The 20,306-nt window shown below is 46.2% G+C and overlaps 1 protein-coding gene across 3 annotated transcripts; it reads left to right on the top strand.

Annotated features, from left to right (window-relative positions):
* The first annotated feature begins 11 nt into the window (after positions 1 to 11).
* On the top strand, positions 12 to 19,249 carry Pla2g12b (phospholipase A2 group XIIB). 3 transcript variants are annotated; one of them, XM_015990279.3, is made up of 4 exons: positions 12 to 222; positions 8,060 to 8,136; positions 13,353 to 13,518; positions 18,749 to 19,249. In XM_015990279.3, exons 1-4 carry the CDS (start codon positions 12 to 14, stop codon positions 18,868 to 18,870), a joined length of 576 nt encoding a protein of 191 aa, XP_015845765.3. In that variant the 3' UTR covers positions 18,871 to 19,249. The 3 variants fall into 3 exon arrangements, with proteins under 3 accessions (XP_015845765.3, XP_015845764.3, XP_006997178.4); XM_015990278.3 differs by having other exon boundaries at positions 8,060 to 8,148; positions 18,752 to 19,249; XM_006997116.4 differs by having other exon boundaries at positions 8,060 to 8,148.
* The last annotated feature ends 1,057 nt before the right edge of the window (positions 19,250 to 20,306 follow it).

Raw genomic sequence — 20,306 nt, 5'->3', positions numbered from 1 at the left:
TGGCGAGCAGGATGAAGGTGCCCTGCGGCTTCTTCCTCCTGTGGCTTGGCCTGGCGGGCAGCCTGGCTCAGAGCGACCCCAGCCCCAAGGGAGAGGAGTCTTACTCGGACTGGGGCCTTCGGCACCTGCGGGGTAGCTTCGAGTCGGTCAACAGCTACGTGGATTCCTTCATGGAGCTGCTGGGAGGCAAGAACGGAGTCTGTCAGTACCGGTGCCGATATGGTGAGTACCCCGGGTGCCTACTCTGGAGGGGGGATGGGGGAGGGGGGTTGGGTCAGCGGCAGCTCAGCAGGTCACATCTGTCCTACACCGGCTAGGCCAGGTTGCCAGACTGAGCGAATCAGGTGTAGTGACATCGGCAATCCAGGCAGACAACAAATTCCTGCGAGGAGCCTGGGGTGACATTTGGGATCTCGATCTCCCGATCGATCGATTATGATTGATCTGAAACTCAAGCCCCACTCAGCCTCCCGGGAGTCTTCGCAGAAGCCCTTTATGAGTTTGCTGGGAGGCTGGGGCTTAAGAGAAGGTAGTGAGCAGTGTGGGACAGGAGGGCGCGGCGAGAGGGACCTCGAGGTCTCTGGGATGCTCTTAGGGAAGGGAACTGAACCTGGTGTTCAGTTTTGGAGATTTTGCCTGCGGGCAAACAACTTCTCCGAATCCTGGAATCCTAGAATCCTAGAGAGCCCGAAAGGACTCTCTCCGCCGCAGACCTCGGACTGGCAGCGATTTGCCTAGACGCTCCCGAGGGAGGGGTCTCAGCCCTGGCCCACTCAGTAGCCTCAGGCATCACTGCTGCCCACCAGGGATCCCAGAGCTAGACACCAGAGGCAGAGTTGGGAACTGGGTTGGGCACCCATGCCTACCTTGGGCGACTTGCAAAGCCTGCCTGTGAGCTAGGCAGGAGGCTGGCGAGTGTCGCCCTCGCTCTCCCAAAGAGGCCGGAGCCGAGCCCCTGCCTGGGTCTGGCAGCTTCCACAGCGGGTGAAAAGCCTTGTTGGTAATGTGGTGCTGGCAATTTTAACTCGGGGCTATTTGCCAAGTGTGTGGTCCACCACTGAGCTGCACCTGGGCCTTGAAATGCTCTTCCCGAGCGCGCAGCACACGCCTCTGAATTTAGTTTATGCAAATGCCCCGCAGGAAGCTCGCAGGTGGAAATGCCAAGTCTATTTAGCCTAGCCCGGAAACATGCTTGGGAAACACTTTCTCAGCAGACAGCCCTAGCTTTCCAGAGACACTCACAATCAGTGTCCAGAGACATGTTGCATGGCCTACCCCTCTGGCCCTCATCTTTGGGGAGAGAAAAATGGCGTCCTTGCGTACTAAGAGCGGCCAACCAGGAGATAATGGTTAAACCATTGTTCTCAGTAGGCTTAATGTCACTGAGGCACCTGCAAAAAACGGTGCTTCAGCGCACCAGGGAAACGTCATGGAGTCAAATCCTGGGCCCCTCAGCCTCATGTTTACCCAAAGGTGGGTGCATACATGCAGAGGCCCCCTCCCTGCAGTAAGCCGCCTAGTTTCCCCTGAAGAGGCAGCAAAGGGTTAATACCTGCCATTTGAATCAACACAGACGGTTGTCAATAATACCCAAGGTTTAGCAAACACCCAACAGCAGGACTTCTTGTCAAATTGTGAACCCAACCCTGTTCTTCCTTCCCTAGCAAAATGGCATCCAAAGACTTCAGCTGATTTTGGTTGGACAGCCTCGGACTGGGAAGGGCCAGCCGACTCCCCATCCAATCTCGGCTACTCCGGAGGCTGAGACAGGACAGGCTTGAGTTCCAGGCCAGCCTGGCTACATAGTGAGACCCCTGAGGTCCCCTCTCAACTCACCTCCCCTAGAAAGGATGCTTAAACATCAATCTTTAAAAATACTTTTAGGTCAACAAAAATAATAGTGGATATCTATGGAGAAAACCTGATGCTTTGATCCACTGTGGAAAGGTTTAACAGCTGATTATCATATCCACTGGCTCTTACCAACTTCCCTTTTATTTGTCGTGAGACTGTTAAAAGTCTACTCTTTCGATGATGCTCAGAGTGTGTTGCTTTGACTACAGCTGTGTCGAGACGCTTGCTGGAAATAATCAAGGGAGGAAGGGCTTATGTTTCTCCTCAGGACTCCAGAGATCTCTGCTTATCAAGGGGGAAAGCAAGGCTGAGGAGGAACTATGGGTGGAGGGAGCTTGAAGTGGAGGCTGATTCACCAGGCAACATTGGGAATCAGAGATAGCCAGGCTGGGTGTATCAAAGGCCTGATCCTGGACAGCAACTTCTGACACACAGACCCTCTCTCATCTTCCCCAGAGAGTATTATCAGCCAGAAAACTGACACTCAAAACCTGAACCCGTGGGGAGCAGTGTGTGTGTGTGTGTGTGTGTGTGTGTGTATACACATACTCATATATATGCATGGAGGACAGAGGAGGACATCCATGTCTTGAATGATCATGCTTCACCTTGTTCCTGGAGACAGTTCTCTCACTGAATGTGGAGCTAGACTGGCAGTCAGGAAGTCACAGACGTCCTGTCTCTGTGTTCTTACAGTCTTGGGGTTACAGGTGCATGAGCAGCCGTGCCCAGCTTTTTGCATAGATGCTACAGATTTGCCCTCCGGTCCTGATGCTGCACACCAAGCATCAGGTGTACATCCTTACCCACTGAGGCATCTCCTCAGTTCCCATGGAACATTTTAGGTTCAAAGCATAATAGAAATATGCGACACATTGTCATTAGCGGTGATCATCTGTACAGTAGATTCCTAAAACTTACCCCTTCTATGAGCCCCTAGACCAAGATCTCCTTTTTCTCATTCCCCCCCTCCTCTTGGGCTTTCTATACCGTTTCCAAGAAATTGACTTTTCTTTCTTATTTCCTTCCTTACTTGAGACCATAGAGTATGCGCTTTTCCGATTTATTCCACCCAGTGCAATGATTTCCAGCTCCAGAATGATAGGGTTTCCTCTTGAAGGTGGAGGAGCACTCCACTGTGTACACACGTTTTCTTTATCTATCCCATAAAAGACTTCAACATGCTCTCTTCAATTCTGTTGGATATATACCAGAAGTGGGGATGCTGGCCTGTGTAGCAGTTCTGTTCTTAGTTTTTAGTTTTCTTTAAATTTTTTAAAAAAAATTTTAATTTTTAAATGTGTGTTATTATATTTGCCCACGTGTATGTCTATGTGAGGGTGTCAGATCCCCTGGAATTAGAGTTATAGACAGTTGTGAGATGTCATGTGTGAGCTGGGAACTGAACCCAGGTCCTCTGGGAAAGTAGTCAGTGCTCTTAACCACTGAGCCATCTCTCCAGCCCCTAGTTTTGAGTTTTCTGAGGAGCCTCCACAGTGCTTTCCAAATGGCTATACTCAATGACATTCCCACCGTTGGGGAACGAGTTCCCTTTCGCTACGCCCTCGCCACTTCCGTCTGTCACTAAGAGCCGTTCTAGCAAGTGTAAGGTGATGTCTCCTGTGGTCTCCATTTCTGTTTCCCGGTTTAATGGGAGATGCATCTTTTCATGTCTGCCCATCACTTGTTGGCCTTCTTCAAACTTTTTCTTTTTTTAATTTTGTTTTATGTGTATGGGTGTTCTGCTTGCATGTCTGTGTGTGACACGTGTGTCTGGTGGCTGTGAAGGCCAGAAGGGGGCACCAGAGTCCCTGGAACTGGAGTTAGCACCAAGTGAGTGCTGGGACTCGAACCCAGGTCCTCTGCGGGAGCAGCCAGTTCTCTTAAACTCTTTCTTTCTTTCTTTCTTTCTTTCTTTCTTTCTTTCTTTCTTTCTTTCTTTCTTTCTTTCTTTCTTTCTTTCTTTCTTTCTTTCTTCTCTCTCTCTTTCTCTCTCTCTCTTTCTTTCTTTCTTCTTCTCTCTCTCTTTCCCTCTCTCTCTCTCTTTCTTTCTCTCTCTCTCTCTCTTTCTTTCTTTCTTTCTTTCTTTCTTTCTTTCTTTCTTTCTTTCTTTCTCTTTCTTTCCTCCCTCCCTCCCTCCCCCTCCCTCCCTCCCTTTCTTTCTTTCTTTCTTTCTTTTTTAGAAACAGCTTTGGCCACTTTAAAGTCGGGTTGTGTTTACACTATCGCTCCTCTCTGTATCTTGGATGTTAACCCTTTATTAGCTGCACAGTTTGCAAATCCATTCTCCCTACCCCTCTGTTGTCTCTGCTCCGCCATTACCCCTGCTGTTGTTCCAAAGCTTTTCACACTAGCAAATCTCTACCTTTTTAAATATTTGTGTCTCCTATAATCCAGGCTAGCTTCAAACTTTCTATGTAGCCAAGGATAACCTTGAGTTTCGATCTTCTTGCCTCCACCTCCTCCAATCTCCTACTGAGATTATAAATACAGGCCAACAAGCCCAGGCTCACTCACTCAGTACTGGGGCTCAAATCCAAGGATTCAGGTGGCCAAGTACTCTACCGCCTGAGCCCCATTCCCATTTTTGTGTTTTCTAGAGGCATTTTTATCTGTCTGAAATTTCACAGAACTCCACACACTTGTGAGTTTGCCTACTTTCCTCACAAAGAGGACCATCTTACGGCCTTCACTGGATTCTCAGAAGCCTGTGAAAAGAAAAAACACCCACAGATGTAGAAGCCAACAGATTGTCTCGGTGCTGGGGTGATGGGTCTCCCAGTTTGCTGAAGAAGGGGGTCCTAGGATTTGGGGCTCTGGGTAGTTAAACAGATATGGGACTAGGTAGACCAAGAGAAGTTGAATCAGGAAGCAACTTAATCTATTTTAGTGCTTGACATGAAAAGTCTATGTGTTGATGGAATGGACACTATTTTGCTGCCTCCCATTCGTGGCTCATTTGGGCATTTCTGGAGATTGCCAGGTGTATGTGCACAGTACCCTCGCTGGCCCCTCGGGGGAAGCAGCGAGGTGAGGACAGCCTCACTCTCCACAAGAGACATTCTGTGATCTGTGATAGACCTTTCTCCCAGTCTTTTTAGTGACCGAAATGAGAGAGGAGAAACGTTGGCCAAGAGCACAGGACTCGTGGCTGGAGGCGGCATTGTTGGGTGTCGTGGCTCACTCTTCCTTGAACCTCCCTCCCGAAGTCTCTCAAGTGTTTTGTGATGTTAACTTTGTTTAGAAGGTTTGACGTTTTATGAGATCAAACTTGTCAAGCTCTTTATGGCCTCTGACTTTTGCATCTTGATTAGAAAAGCATCCCCAGTTCAAGACTGTAGCAATATTCTCTGATGTCTTTTCCCCTGGAAACAGCCACAGCTGACGCATAATAAATGAGTGTGGCTGTGCCCAATAAAACTTCTTTATGGGCACTAAAATTTGAATTTCATATCATTTTCTCACGTCATAAAATATTATTCTTGTTTTGATTCCCGCCTCCGATCATTAAAATAGATGAAGCCTATTCCTAGTTGGCAGGTTACAAAAGGCTGGCAGCCAGTGGCGTTACCACTTGCCAAGGAACTAGAGTTTCAACTTGTCAAGCACACCAGGAAATGCCTCTCCATGTCAACGTAGCTTGTTGCTGATGCCTAGGCTCAGAGCATCAAGCCAGAAAGCACAGCTCGAGGCTAGGGTGTGTTATCTCTGCCTAGATTTAGCTGTCACTTCCAATAAAACTCTCTCCCCGAAGCAGCTTCCTGCAGTTCATACTCAACCCTGCGTCACCAGGACTGCAGGCAGGACAGCCATTCCATCATCTTTCAGACTGACACGGAGATTGCTCTTCTGTGATTTCTTAAGTGCAAAAAGACCAGGGGTGACTTGGAAAATAACCAGAGTCTGCAGCAAGCACTTTCTCCCGCACTCATTAAAAAGATGCCTTTGGGGGCTGGAGAGATGGCTCAGAGGTGAAGAGCACTTGCTGTTCTCCCAGAGGACCCGGGGTTCAATTCCCAGTACCCACAGGATGGTTCACAATCATCTGTAACTGGTCTCCAAGGACACCAGGCATACATGTGGTATGTAGACACACATACATGCAAGCAGAGCACCCACACACATACAATAAGAAACAACTTAAGAAGAAAATTTAAAAGACACATTGTCTGTGATTCAGACATTAGTCTCTTTAAGTTTTCTCTGATATACAAAAAGGTAACTTGTGTAGAACACTTGAAAAAGGACAATATGAACAACAGAAAGAAGACCCCTAATCTTAGGAGACAACCACATTGAATTATACCACACAGTTCAATTGTTTGCCCATGTGACTCAATTAGTGATATCAGACTCTGTTCCCCATTGTGATTCACCTACACACCCACATACCACCCTCTCCCAGCCCCCCACACATACTCACGCTCACTCACACTCACACATACACACACACATACACATACTACCCTCTCTCACCCACCCCCACACATACACATGATCACACATACACACAACACTCTCACACACTCTCTCTGTCTCTGTCTCTGTCTCATACCACCCTTTCTCACACATATACACCTCTCTGTGTGTCTGTCTGTCTGCCTGTCTCTCTCTCTCATTTTCTTTCTCTCTCTAATATACATACAAACAAATGAACAAAAAAACAAAAAAACCCAAACCAAAGCCCAAACAAAACCAAAACAGAGAATCAGCAACCCCAAGGACTAGAAGTCATAATATAATATTTCAAATTATTGAATAAACAGAGAACAAAACCTAATGAAAAATGAATGCTCAAGCCTGAAGGAAGGAATCAATAGAATTCAAATGAAAAACTTCAATGGGTCAATTAAACAGATTAGTCCATCTCAAGAAAATTAGTAAATGGAACAACATAATTCAGTATTTTAAATTAGACCCAGAAAATATATTTGATAAGGCATGCCAGAATTCAGGAGAGAGAAAAAGAAAAGTAAAATATGAAAGGGAGATTAGTATGTGTGGAGATACATGAAGGATAGAAAGGAAATACACAGCCCAAGAGGAAAAAAAGAAGCAAGTGAGGCAAAGAAAGTATGTATACAGCAACAGCAAGTTTCCCAGGAATGAGTGGTGCCTGAGTCTTCTGCTCCAGGAAGCAGGAAAAGGAGAGATCCCCCTTCTAGGTTCCCTGTAGTGAAGAAGAAGGATGTGGGGAGGTTGGAATCATTGAGCATTGCTGCTTAGGATGAAGGATAGTACTGCTGTTAGGGAAAACAGTGTGTGTGTGTGTGTGTGGGGTCCTCAGAAAACTAAACACAGGGTCATCACACGACCCAGAAATCCTACTCCTCCAGCACAGCTCATCTCTGCCATACACACCCTAGAGAAGCAATTCAAACTGGGAGGACTTATCTTGGTTCACAGTCTCAGAGGGATCGGCAGTTCCCTGTGGCAAGGAAGGCAGAGCCAAGCTCATGGAGACAGGAGTGTGTGTCAGAGGGTCCCCCTGCTCTGTTACAACAGGAAGCAGTCAGGTCAAGGTTATGTGATGACTCCTCCCCCCGCCCCCCAGCACAACTGAACTAGCTCCTTTGACACATTTGCAAGATCTTGCTCCATGAGCAAGTCGAAGCATCCAGACTGTCTTTTCCAAGTTTCTGAACACCAGATGTTTGTTTTGTTCTGTGGTCAGTGATGCTCGGTCTGCACTTGCCAAGACTCCCTAAGCTTCCTTCGGTGCAGAGTCAATCTCTTTGATGGCACAGCACGACCCTGATTCTGTCCGTGTGTCACCAGACAGTGGACTGTTCTGAATTGTGGGGTGTGGCCCCACAATGTCTGGAGGAGATAGTTCAGTTTGTAAAAGAGTAAAGTGAGCCGGGCGGTGGTGGCGCACACCTTTAATCCCAGCACTCGGGAGGCAGAGCCAGGAGGATCTCTGTGAGTTCGAGGCCAGCCTGGTCTCCAAAGCGAGTTCCAGGAAAGGTGCAAAGCTACACAGAGAAACCCTGTCTCAAAAAACCAAAAAAAAAAAAAAAAAAGAGTAAAGTGAAATTTTTGGTAACTTCCTCCTCACTACCAATCTAATGTGAATATCTTATGGGGGATAGTGATATTTAAAGGAAAAATGGAATGTGCTCTTAGGAAATTTTTGTTTAATGAGTGAATGTCAAATGTTTGACTTCTAAACATTTCTTCTACTTGTCTCTTTTCTTCCTGCTAGGAAAGGCGCCGATGCCCAGACCTGGCTACAAACCTCAGGAGCCCAATGGTTGCGGTTCCTATTTCCTGGGCATCAAGGTACCAGGAAGTGTATGTACCACTATTATTACCTTCTTGATTGGTGTGTTTTCGAGTATGAGCAATCCAAGGGCTATGGTCACTGATGGAAGCGATCATTTATGGAATCCACTCAAGAAGTGTGATTTGGTATTTTAAACAAGACTAGGGGAAGGGAGAGATTTTCAAGGCAGACACTTGAGTTCTTTCTCTCAAAGCCTGCTGTCCCTCAGCTAAGCTTCTGGTAATAATTGAACTTCAAAATCACCTCTATAAGCATTGGCTACGATTTATGGCATCAAGATATAATGTAAAGATGACTGGATGACGTTGACTTATTTAAGCTAGTAATTCATTCCAGCGATGGACTGGTACTGGCCAGAAAGAACTGATTGTAATGGCTGACTTCTGCATGCAGACTTCCTGTTCAAAGTGTCAGATCAACAGAGCCGCTCTTTACTGAGATTTGTTAGCACACCACTGACCCTTTCTCAGACTATCAGCTTCTTCTAGGAGCGAGGGATGACTTGATCTCCTTGAAGGTTTCTTGGAAGGGTCTGGGTTTTGTAGAGTGCTTGCCCCACATGCATGAAGCCCTTAGGTAGTGCCACATAAACTAGATAGAGTGGTACATGCCTGTAATTCCGGCATTCCAGAGATTGAAACAGGGGGCTCAGAAGTTCAAGGTCATCTTTGACTACACAGTGAATCTGAGGCCAGCCTGGGCTACACGAGACCCTGTCTCAAAAGTTAGGGCTTGGGTTGGGTGATAGCTCAGTCAGCAAGCGCTTGCTTTGCAACCAAGAGAACCTGAGTTTGGTCCCCGGACCCCACATTAAAGTCTGGTCATGGTGACATTTGCTTGTAATGCCAGTACAGCCAGGTGCTTAGGGCTCCCTAGTCATCTATTTGGAGAATTCCAGGCCAAAGATGGACCCTGACTTAAAACAAACACACAAACAAGTATTGGCACCTGGGAAATAATAACTGAGGTTGTCCTCTGGCCTCCATTCAAAAGCTCACATGTACACACACACACACACACACACACACACACACACACACACACACAGAAAGAGAGAGAGAATTTCATAGGTTGCCTTTGACCTGCCCTTTAGAAGAGAGGATTCATATAAAATGTAGCTACAGGTACATCAATTATGATATTGAATTGTGTCCTGTGTGTGTATGTGTGTTTGCATTATGTCGTGTGTGTGTGGGTGTGTGTGTGTGTCTATGAGCACATGTGCATTCAAACACTTATGCACATGTGTGCATGTGTGTGTGGAAGCCAGAGGTTGACACTTGATGTTTCCTTCAATTGCTCTCCAACTTGTTTTTGTTTGTTTATGTGTGTGTGTGTGTGTGTGTGTGTGTATGCCCCTAATGGGCAACTTGCTGGTGTTTTCTCCTTCCACTCTGTGGATCCTGGTGACTGAACTCAAGTCTTCAGGCTTGGCGCCAGGAGCTTTTACCCATGGAGCCATCTTGCCTTCCCTCTACCTTATTTTTATTATTTGTTTGTTTGTTTGTTTAGAGACGGGGTCTCTTGTTGAACCTGGAGCTCATCACTTGGCTAGGCCAGCTGGCCAGTCAGCTTCAGGGATCCGGCTGTCTCCACAGCACTGGGGTTACAGGCATGCTACCATGCTCGGCTTTTGTGTGTGTGCTGGGGTCAGAACCCGGCCCACTCACTCACACAGCGGGCTCTTTACTGACTGAACCCTCTCCCCAGATCCTCCTCATTTTTTGAGCAGAGTCTCTCACTGAATCTAGATCTTACCAATTAGCTAGACTGCCTGGCCCTCGATCCTCTCATCTCCACCTTCCCTGGATGGGCTACAGGCTGCCAACTTTTAAGTGGGCACTTAGAGTTGACTATCAGGTCTTCATGTTCGCTTGGCAAGTACCTTACTGACATCCATCTCAGGCCCTGAATAGTCTCTTTTTAAAAAATATTTTTCATATATCAAATAATAGATGTTTAAATGGTATTTTTTGTGTATGGGTGTTTTTGCTTGCGTGTATGTCTCTGCACTATATGCCTGCAGTGCCTATGGCGGCCAGAAGAGGGCGTGAGATCCTCTGGGACTGAAGTCACTGACTGTTTCGAGGTACCATGTCAATGCTGAGTCCCCTGGAAGCTCAGTCAGTGCTCCCAACTTCTGAGCCACCTCCCCAGCCCCCCGAATTGTATCTTAATACAGCTAAGCCTCAATTTTTAGCTGATTCAAGAACTTCACTGGGCAGTTGCTATCTAAGCGGCTCCACGGGCCTTCTAACTGACCTGCTGCTCAGCTATTGGCATTTCCACACCAACTGCAGAAAGGTCCTCTATCCTCTGGGCAATTTTCATGCATCTGTCAGAAATACATACTCACACACTGGTTTTGTTGGAAGCTTGAATGCCATTAGCTGGACATGTTTTAAGTATGTGAAATGTTACAAGACACTAAAATGTCTTGGAAAAACACTTGTGTCTCTCTATACAGTGTTCTTGTCCCTTACACTGGGGCCAGCCTGTTCTCCATCAGCAGTAAGTATGTATCCACGAGCAAGACTATCCTGTCAACTGAGTGAATTAGAGAAATGACCTATTTTCAGCTGTGAACTTAGTCATTCCAGAAGGGGGTGCATGGGGACTGAGGATGTAGCTCAGTGGTCAAACACTTCCCTGCATGTGCAAGGCCTTGAGTTCAGTCCCCAGTGCTGGAAAAATCAATCAATCAATCAACCAACCAATCAATCAATCAATCAATCAACCAGTTAATGTAGTACACTGGTGGTGCACGCTTTTAATCCCAGCATTCAAGGGGTAGAAGTAGGTAGATCTTTGTGAGTTCAAGGCCAGCCAGAGCTACGCGGTGAAACCATCTCAGAAAACAAACCAACAATTGGGATTCTATTTAGAAGTATTTAGTAGTATGTCACGCTATTTAGGAGTAGTTCAGGTATCTCCCATCCAATCCAGTGGAATGGTGGTCATTACACTTCAGCCTTGTCATAGGGTGGCCAGACAGCATCCTTCGCCTCAGGCATCAGACAGCCTATCAAGACTTGCAGTACCCAGTTTGTGTCCCATCTAAAGAGCTGGGCTGTCTTTAATGTGATTTGGTTGTTGTTTTGCTTTGCTTAAGAGCATTTTAAACAGTGGAGTCCTTGTTGTGTCAGGTGGCCTTGGATTAGTAAGGACCTGAAAGGCACTAGGTGGAGAGGCTCTCTAATCACTGATGACACTCCTCACCCATGACCTGAGAGCAAATTTCGCCATCTCCCATCCACATCCCAACTTCCAAAGCCAGGTGTGGAGGCAAGAGGATTCACTCAAGGCCATAATGAGTCTGGGGCCAGCCTGAGCTACATAAGAACCTGTCTGGAAAAACTAGCAAACAAGAAACCAAGCCCAGATTATCAGGAAACTGCAAAGGTGTCTAAGATGCCCTCTCCAGCACTAAGATCACCTGCTCTGGGATCTCCTGTACCACTGAGTGCTCTCATGTATCACTAAATGGGCTCATGCATCACTGAATGCTCTCATGCACCACTGAATGCTCTCATGCATCACTGAATGCACTCATACACCACTGAATGCTCTTATGCATCACTGAATGCTCTCATGCACCACTGAATGCTCTCATGCATCACTGAATGCACTCATGCACCACTGAGTGCTCTCATGCATCACTAAATGGGCTCATGCACCACTGAATGCTCTCATGCATCACTAAATGGGCTCATGCACCACTGAATGCTCTCATGCATCACTAAATGGGCTCATGCACCACTGAATGCTCTCATGCATCACTGAATGCACTCATGCACCACTGAATGCTCTCATGCATCACTGAATGCTCTCATGCATCACTAAATGGGCTCATGCATCACTGAGCACTCTCATGCACCACTAAATGGGCTCATGCACCACTGAATGCTCTCATGCATCACTGAATGCACTCATGCACCACTGAATGACTCATGCATCACTGAATGGGCTCACACACCACCGAGTGTGCACATACCCCTGTTTTTATTTTTTAAAACTATCTCCTTCTTGCTCAGGATTATGTGGAAACTCTAACTCGGAAGGCAAAGCTATTTATCAATTTGGCAAATAAGTTTTGTTATGTGGTGCTGAGACTCAACCTTGGTACTTCAGGTACTGCCAGTGAACCAGACTCTAAGGCTGGCAAAGCTTCTTCCATGCACACACATGCTTGCCCTGCCTATGTAAGCATGTACATTTCTTGCTAAAACCTTTGACGCACTAAATAACCTGACTTGTTAACCTGCTCATTCTCTCTCTCTGCTCTGAGTCTACTTGAACTTTATTTCATCTCCTCTTCCTCCTCCTCCTTCTTTTAAGACGGGGCTTATGTAGTCCAGGCTAGCCTCAAGCTTGAAATGTAGCCTGAGGATGACTTTAAACTTCTGATCCTCCTGCCTCTGCCTCACAAATGCTGGGATACAGGTTGCCAGGCCTGGTTTATGCAGTTCTGGGGATAAAACTCAAGGCTTCATGCGCGCTAGGCAAGCACCCTCCCAGCTGAGTCACATCCCAGGTCTATGTACCCTCCTTTCTCATGACGCTCTTAGTCTTCCGCTGTCCCCACAACCCCTGTGTCCCAACTGTGTGATGCTCTCCCATCGGATGCCACAGTCAGTACAGCTGTTGACAGGATGCTTAGTGCGTGCCATGCTGTGCTCTGACACCATTCCTCACGTGGTTGGGCAGTTAGTGTCCTGCACCCCGTTTTTCTCCCCAACTCACATACACCCTTCAAACAGTGCTAGAGAGGACAGGTCCTTGAAGGACCAGCCATGCCCCAGTTACTTGAGGCTGAATTGTTCCGAGTAGTCACAGAATCTTTTTCCTCGGCAGACTCTCAGGCCCAAAGGTAAAGTTTGAACCACATGTGAATCTCCTGGTGCTCTGCCATCATCTCGATTGCCCCTCTGGTTTCTGTGTTCACACCACATCTGGCTGTGGATTTGAAAATAAACTAATCTCACAAAAGGAAAGATGAAAAAAAAAAAAGGCTAGAGTCACTTATGACGCTAATAACAGCATCAAAATTCAGCGTCCAATGACTCGGAGCTTCTCCTTCCAAGTCCTTGGCGTTTCTGAACGGATCTAACGCGTGGCACCCCCTTGAGAAGTGGCTAGTTCATAGTGAGGTGGACAGGGTTGCCTCAGGTCCTGGGTCTCAACGTGGCGCTCTCCTGCTTCACTTTTCCAGATGGACCTGGGCATCCCGGCGATGACCAAGTGCTGCAACCAGCTGGACGTCTGCTATGACACCTGCGGTGCCAACAAATACCGCTGCGATGCGAAATTCCGATGGTGCCTCCACTCCATCTGCTCTGACCTCAAGCGGAGCCTGGGCTTCGTCTCCAACGTGGAAGGTAGGGCTCTTAAGGACACTTCCCGGTGGCAGGGAGTTTCGCTCCTGTCTCCACACTGGGAGCCAGGGCGCCCTTCACTGGGAGGGACGGTCAGAGCGTGCTGGAAAGGCAGAGGGAGAGTCCAGGCACTCTTTCACGAAAGGTCTTGCTGCCCATGTACTGCTGGCACCTTCCCTGCTGGAAAAGGGCACAGCAACGCTTCCACAGAATAAAAACCTTCCCTTTAAGACTGGAGACAAAGCGTCCACGCCCCTGTCAAATAACTTTCCACTTGGTAGTCCCTCTCTGCAGGACCACGTGGTTTGGCTAACGTGCCTTTCCATATTTGCTTTCACTCTGGGTAGGAACTTTAAAAATCCTCTTCTGTGTGTTTTCAGCTTTCTGTGGGCTTCCGGATAATTATTTTTAAACCCTGCCTAACTACTGAGCTCCCAGCTCCGACTCTGTAATTTCTTTCTTCTAATTTACTGTCCAAAAGGTTTTAATCTCTCCACTTCTGACGCCAGAACATGATAACCTGGTATTAATGTTCAAAGCTCCCAGATGGGAAAGGTTGAAAACCAGGGTCCTGTGAGCCACAGAGATTACCAACTGTGGGGACAAGCTTGGACGTGGCTCACAGAACCGTGTCTAGAATATGGGAATGCCGGTAATGAACTGGGCCTTGTAGAAGGGAGAACTCTCTATCCTGTGTCCACAAAGGGTAGCAAAGAACTGTTGTTGATGTAGGTTCAGGTCAGGTGACTGCTCCAGGCCAATGTCCTATTGATTTTTCCCTCCTAAGTATCTTATCGCTCTCCCACTGGCCAGGTTACTGTAAATTCTGCTTTTATGTTCTCTCCAAGTGAGGGCCATCCACTGGGACCAACTACATTTTAATATCACCTAAATCTGACAGCCTCCGCTTACAGTTGAAGCCACTTGAAAAAAAAATTTTCCCTATAGACTAAATAAAACTCTGGAGTTCGGCTTGCACAGCTCTTTCTAGGTCGGCCCTAGGCGACCTCCTTAGCATCATTCAGACATCCGGATCTCCCTTTGGACCCCCACACTGAAACCTAACAGGGTCGAAGGCCCAGGCTTTCTACCCTTAAGTTCCTTCTGCACGAAACGTTCTGAGTATGTGTTGGTGGTACTTAGACAGTGTATTTGAGATGTAATTTACGTATGATTTACCTCTTTTAAATACTAGTTGAATATGTCTACAGAGTCGCACGCTCAACTCCATATTCATCATCTCCGAAAGAAAGCTCATAGCCATTTCCCTCTAACTCCTCTTGCTCAGCCCAAGGCAACCATCAATCTAATTTCTACCTCTATTGATTTGCCTAGTCTAGACTTTTTATATAATGGAATCAAAATACATGGATGTCTGTGACCAGTTTCTTTCATTTATCTATGCTGTATAACAGTGGTTCTCAACCTTCCTAATGCTGTGACCCTTTAATACAGTTCCTCAGATTGTGGTGACGCCCACAACCACAAAATGATTTTTGTTACTTCATAACTATAAATTTGCTGCGGTTATGAATCGAAATATAAATATTCATGTTTTCTAGTGGTCTTAGGCAAATCCTATGAAAGGGTCATTTGGCTCCCAAAGGGGTCTCGATTCACAGATTGAGAACCACTGCTATAGAACGTACTGGAATAATTCCTCTTTATTGCCGAATAATAGTCCACTGTGTGTCTTCCCATGTCATCTTTATCTGTCCATCAGTTGATATCCGGGTTGGCTTTAGCATTAATATTGCTACCATGAACTCTGACATATGAATATCTGCAGGAACCATGTTTTCATTCTTTTGCACATATATGCATATATATATATATATATATATATATATATATATGAAATTGATGGATTATATGGTTAATATATGTTGAACTGTTCGATAACCTGAAAAATTATCTTCCTAAACAGCTGTACCCCAAACCTCCAGTTTCTTCACATCCTTGTCAACATTCATTATCATTTTGTCACAGATTCTTGAGTATCTCCCTGTCAACTGTTGATGTTGAACATATATGTGCTTATGAGATGTGTCTATCCAGGTTCATTACCTTTTTTATTTGCTTTTTTTTTTGTTTGTTTGTTTGTTTTCTCTGAGACAAGGTTTCTCTGTGTAACAGTCCTGGTTGTTCTGGAACTCACTTTGTAGACTACGCTGGCCTCGAACTCACAGAGGTCCACCTGCCTCTGCCTTCCGAGTGCTGGGACTAAAGGCATGCGCTGCCGCCCCTCCCCCCCCACTTTTTTATTTGCTTTTGACATTGAGTCCAGAGAGCCCTTTGTTTCTTGTCCTTTGTCAGATGAATGATTTACAAGTATTCACTGCCCCACTTTGAGACAGGGTCTCCATGTAGCCCAGGATGATGTCAAACTCCCAGAGCCTCCCGCCTCAGTCTCCTTGGTCTGGAGATACAGGCGGGTACCACCACAGCAGCTTCTACTCAGTGTTATTATTCTGAGGCCCAGAAAGTTTGAATTTTGAGTGAGTTCAATTTATTAATTTTCATCAATGGTGTTTTTGCTGTCTTATGTGGTAATAAGGCTTTTACCTGCCCAAGGTCAAAAGTACCTACTGATCTTTTCTTCTAAGAGTTTTATTATCTTAGCTTTTGGTGCAGGGTTGTGATCCATTTTGCGGATCATTTGTAGATGGTGTGAGAATGGGGTCCACCTTCATTGTGTGGGTATCCAGCTGATTTAGCACTGTTGTAGGAAATACCATTCTTACCCACATTAAACTGTAAACAGTGGTCTGGCGACTTTTGACCTGATTCTATTCCACCAACCTGTGCCAGCAGGAGCTGGGACAGCCCTGGGTCCCTAGCTCCACAGCGTTTCAGTGAATCTGGAAGATAAGATGTGTGCTTGACTTGCTCTTCATCCAAATCTTTCTGGACACTAGATTCCTGTCATTTCTGTGGATTTTCAGGATTGGCTTGTTAATTTCTACAAGAAATGACAGCTGTCGTTCTCAGAGCTTTGTTTGAGTCTGTGGATAAATTCCAATATTGCCACTTTTACAAAATTATATTTTCCGGTACAAGAATATGAATGTCTTCCTAGTTGTTTATCTCTCCATTCATTTCTTCCCACAGTGTTATCATGTTCATAGCATAGGCCTTGCACTTTGTTTGGTAATTCCTTTGTGATGTTATAGTAAATGGAACTATTTTCTTTTTAAAATTTTAATTTGTTTTATCTAATTTATTTTTATTTTATGCTATTGGTGTTTTGCCTACTTGTATGTCTGTGTGAGGGTGTCAGATTTTGGAGTTACAGACAGTTGTGAGCTGCCATGTGGGTGCTGGGAACTGAACCCAGGACCTCTGGAAGAGCAGTCAGTGCCCCTAACCGCTGAGCCATCTCTTCAGCCCTTGTCTTATTTTTCACATGTGTGTTCATCACGAAGCCCATGTGAAGGTCTCGGGACAGCTTTCTAGTTTCGGTGTCCCCGGTGATTCTCCTGCGCCTGCCTCTCACCTGATTCTAGGAAAGCTGAAATGCTGCTGTAATCCGCTGCTCCAGCTGTTGTTTCTGCTTGTCTTTGCTACAGACAGGGTCTCACTGTGCAGCCCTGGTTGGACGGGAACTCACTCTGTACACCAGGCTGGCCTCGGACTCAGAGATCCACCTGCCTCTGCCTCCAGAGCTGGGGTTGAAGGTGTGGGCGCCCACTCCCGACTCCAGCTTTTTCACATGGGCTCCAGGGAACAAACTCAGGCTATGTCAGGCGGGGGCTTTTAACCGCTGGGCCCTTTCTCCTGCCCTTTTAATTTTCTTGACAGATGACTTGTTGATGTTGTACAGAAAGACAATCAGTTGGTTTCTGCCTATTGATTTATCCTGCAATCTAGCTGAATGAGCTGATTAGCTCTGATAGGTTTTCAGTGCATCCCTAAGTCTTTATATAAGATGTCACCAGTACATCCTTTCCCACTGTAATTTGAATGCCTTTCTGGCTAGAACTTTAAATGCCCCACAGGAGTGTTAGGACTGCATATCCTTGTATCTTCTCCCTGTCCTGCAGGGAAGAGGAATCAGCCTAACTCTGAGCATGAGACTGGCCCTGCATCTTCCTTGGTGACCCCTGGCAGGTGTGGAAGTCATCCTCCTGGGTTGTTGAGTGTTTCTATCATGAAAAGGGGGTGGAGTCTTTCTGCAGAATGTGGCTTATGGCTTTTATTCTATTGGTAGGTCATATGCTATGCTGATTTTAGTGTGTTAAACCAGCTTGCATTCTTAGGATAAGCGCCACGTGGGCATGGTGTGAGTCCTCTTACATGTTTCTGGGTCTAGTTGACTGCTATCTGTTGAAGATGTTACGTTTAGTCATGAGAGATACCTATCAGTGCTTTCTTATTCCTCTGGTTTATCTGATTTTTGTTATCAACATAATACTGACATCATAAAACGAAAGACATAATCCTAATTTCTGGAAGCATTTAGAAGGGATTGCTGTTAGTTCTTTAAATATCTAGCAAAAATTCCCTTGAAGCAACAGGGAAGTGTATTTCCCTGAGAGATGTATTTTTGGGAGACTAGCACTGTTTCCATTTTCTATTTTATTGAGTCAGTTCAGCATGGAATTTCCATTTCCTCTAAGTTGTCTAAATTTCCTGGCATGTCATGGTGTCCCTTATACTAGTGAACCAGAGGTCTTTCCCTGGGATGCCTTCCCTCAGAGCCTCTTCTCCCAAGGGAAGGAACCTTTCCACGAGTTCCCAGCTACCTTATGGTTACTGTCTTCATAGTGGAGTATAATTAGCCGCTGTCCTGTTTGCCGGCTCCTCCTCTTGATCCAAACTATGAGGTCCTCGTTGTTGAGGATAATGTATTGTTTTCTGTTTATCTCTGGCACCCAAGAGAATGAACCTATCTCTCATACACATATTCTTCAAGCAACAAAGGATTGTTGTACCCCACACTTGAGCAGGACAAGCGATGGGAAACAAAGTAGTATAGTCTGAGTGAGTATTCTAAAATCACGATAGTGTGGGATTTCAGTGACTTTCACCACACATGTGAGGCACCAGCAAGTACATCTGCCTTATGGGACTGAAGAGGGGCTTTTCTGAAAGCGCCTCTCTTAAAGGTATGCTGGTCCTCTCATTTCTGTGTTCTGTCTGTCATCCTCTGGGGCTCACCCAGGAGATACGCTGCCTCACATGCTACGGGATGGCATCTGCTGACCTTCTGTCTCTCTTCGTCTTTCTCAAGCAGCCTGTGACTCTCTGGCCGACACCGTGTTCAACACCGTGTGGACCCTGGGCTGCCGACCCTTTATGAACAGTCAGCGGGCAGCTTGCATCTGTGCAGAGGAGGAGAAAGAAGAGTTATGAAGACGCGATTCTCCTGGGCTTTGAGTGATACTACGGCTCCACTTCAGGGATGGCGGTGGACAGAGGGGCCGTCCTTTCTTCCAACCCTTTGGAGACTACGGGCTGGAGAAGGGAGACAGCAAGCCTCGTCCTTTGAGGAAAGCTAAGAAAAAAGGGATGCAGAGGCTGAAGACTGTCCACTCTAACACTGCTCTCCCAGTCAAGACTCATGAGCCTGGAAATTCAGTTCTCAGAACCGCAAGCAGATACCTTCCGATCACAATAGTCACAAGTGAAATCTGGGGGAGCCCAAACATTTGGGAGACAATGACTTTCCTCTGGCCCATGTTTCAGTCGCCAGTGAGCACCTCACATTTAATAAAGTGCACTTTTTAGAAAACGTGAAGAGAGATGAATGAATTCCGTTCTCACCGATAGTTGTATTTCGCTTAACGAGAACAGAATCTGGCCTGGTAAGTTCTGCCAATGAGGATTCTCCTGGGGGCTCCAGAGACAACAGGTAGGAAAGTGGAGGATTGGCGGATGAAGGTGGGCTGGAATTAGGGCCCCGAGGTTCCATTTCTTCCTCCAGCAGCCTGCCTCAGGTGGTATGTTTGGTCTGCCCTGGTTGGTATGCTCAGACTTGTAGCTGTGTGAGAGTCATTTGAAGATCTGAGATGTGTCTGGTTAGGGCTAGAAGACATGCTTGCAGCTGACAGGGAGTGACAGGCCAGTCCCTAAACTGTGGCCCTCAGTACTGACCATAGATTAGGAGTTCTTGTGGACCCTCTAAATGGAGGCAGCCAAGGCTCTGTTTGCTGTTCCTGGGCCACCTGTGACACTCTGCAGGTGTCCTGTTGCCCTGAGAAGGCCACCAATCTGGACCATAATTAGCCAACAAAGTCACACAGGCCAGCTTCAGCCCAAGGCCCGCTCTTTTGTGTGGCCATTGAGAACACAGCCACAATCTCTTTTTTATGTTTGTTTCTATTTGTCTAAAGCTGTTCTCACCCTGTAACATCAGAGAAAGAGAGGGATGACAGAGAGCAAAAGGTCCCAAAGTCTAAAACAGTCACCATTGACCATTTGTAGAGAAGCATTTCTGTTCTCTGACCTGAATTTCCCGCTTCCTCTCTTCCTAATTTCATTAAGTTGAACCAGAATTGTCAATCTCCCCACATGGTAATTAAAGAGAAAAGAAGGAACTGTTCATTGCAACCGCTTTGAGAAAGAAAAAGAAATCTTCACTGATCATCTTGTAAAGTCAGGAGTTAACTGGAATATCAAGGAGCCGTATTCAACCACAGATAACATTTATCTTTGTAGTTTATGATATTTATTTCAATAAAATTTATTGAGCACCTGCAAAGTAAGAGTATGATATAATTTGATACCTTTTCCTAACCAAAGGCACAGAATATAAATGTTCAGGGCATATGGGACCAAAATTCAGTTTT

The sequence above is a fragment of the Peromyscus maniculatus genome, chromosome 21, assembly GCF_049852395.1.
Source record: "Peromyscus maniculatus bairdii isolate BWxNUB_F1_BW_parent chromosome 21, HU_Pman_BW_mat_3.1, whole genome shotgun sequence".
Classification (NCBI taxonomy): domain Eukaryota; kingdom Metazoa; phylum Chordata; class Mammalia; order Rodentia; family Cricetidae; genus Peromyscus; species Peromyscus maniculatus.
This window is presented reverse-complemented; position numbering and strand designations above follow the sequence as displayed.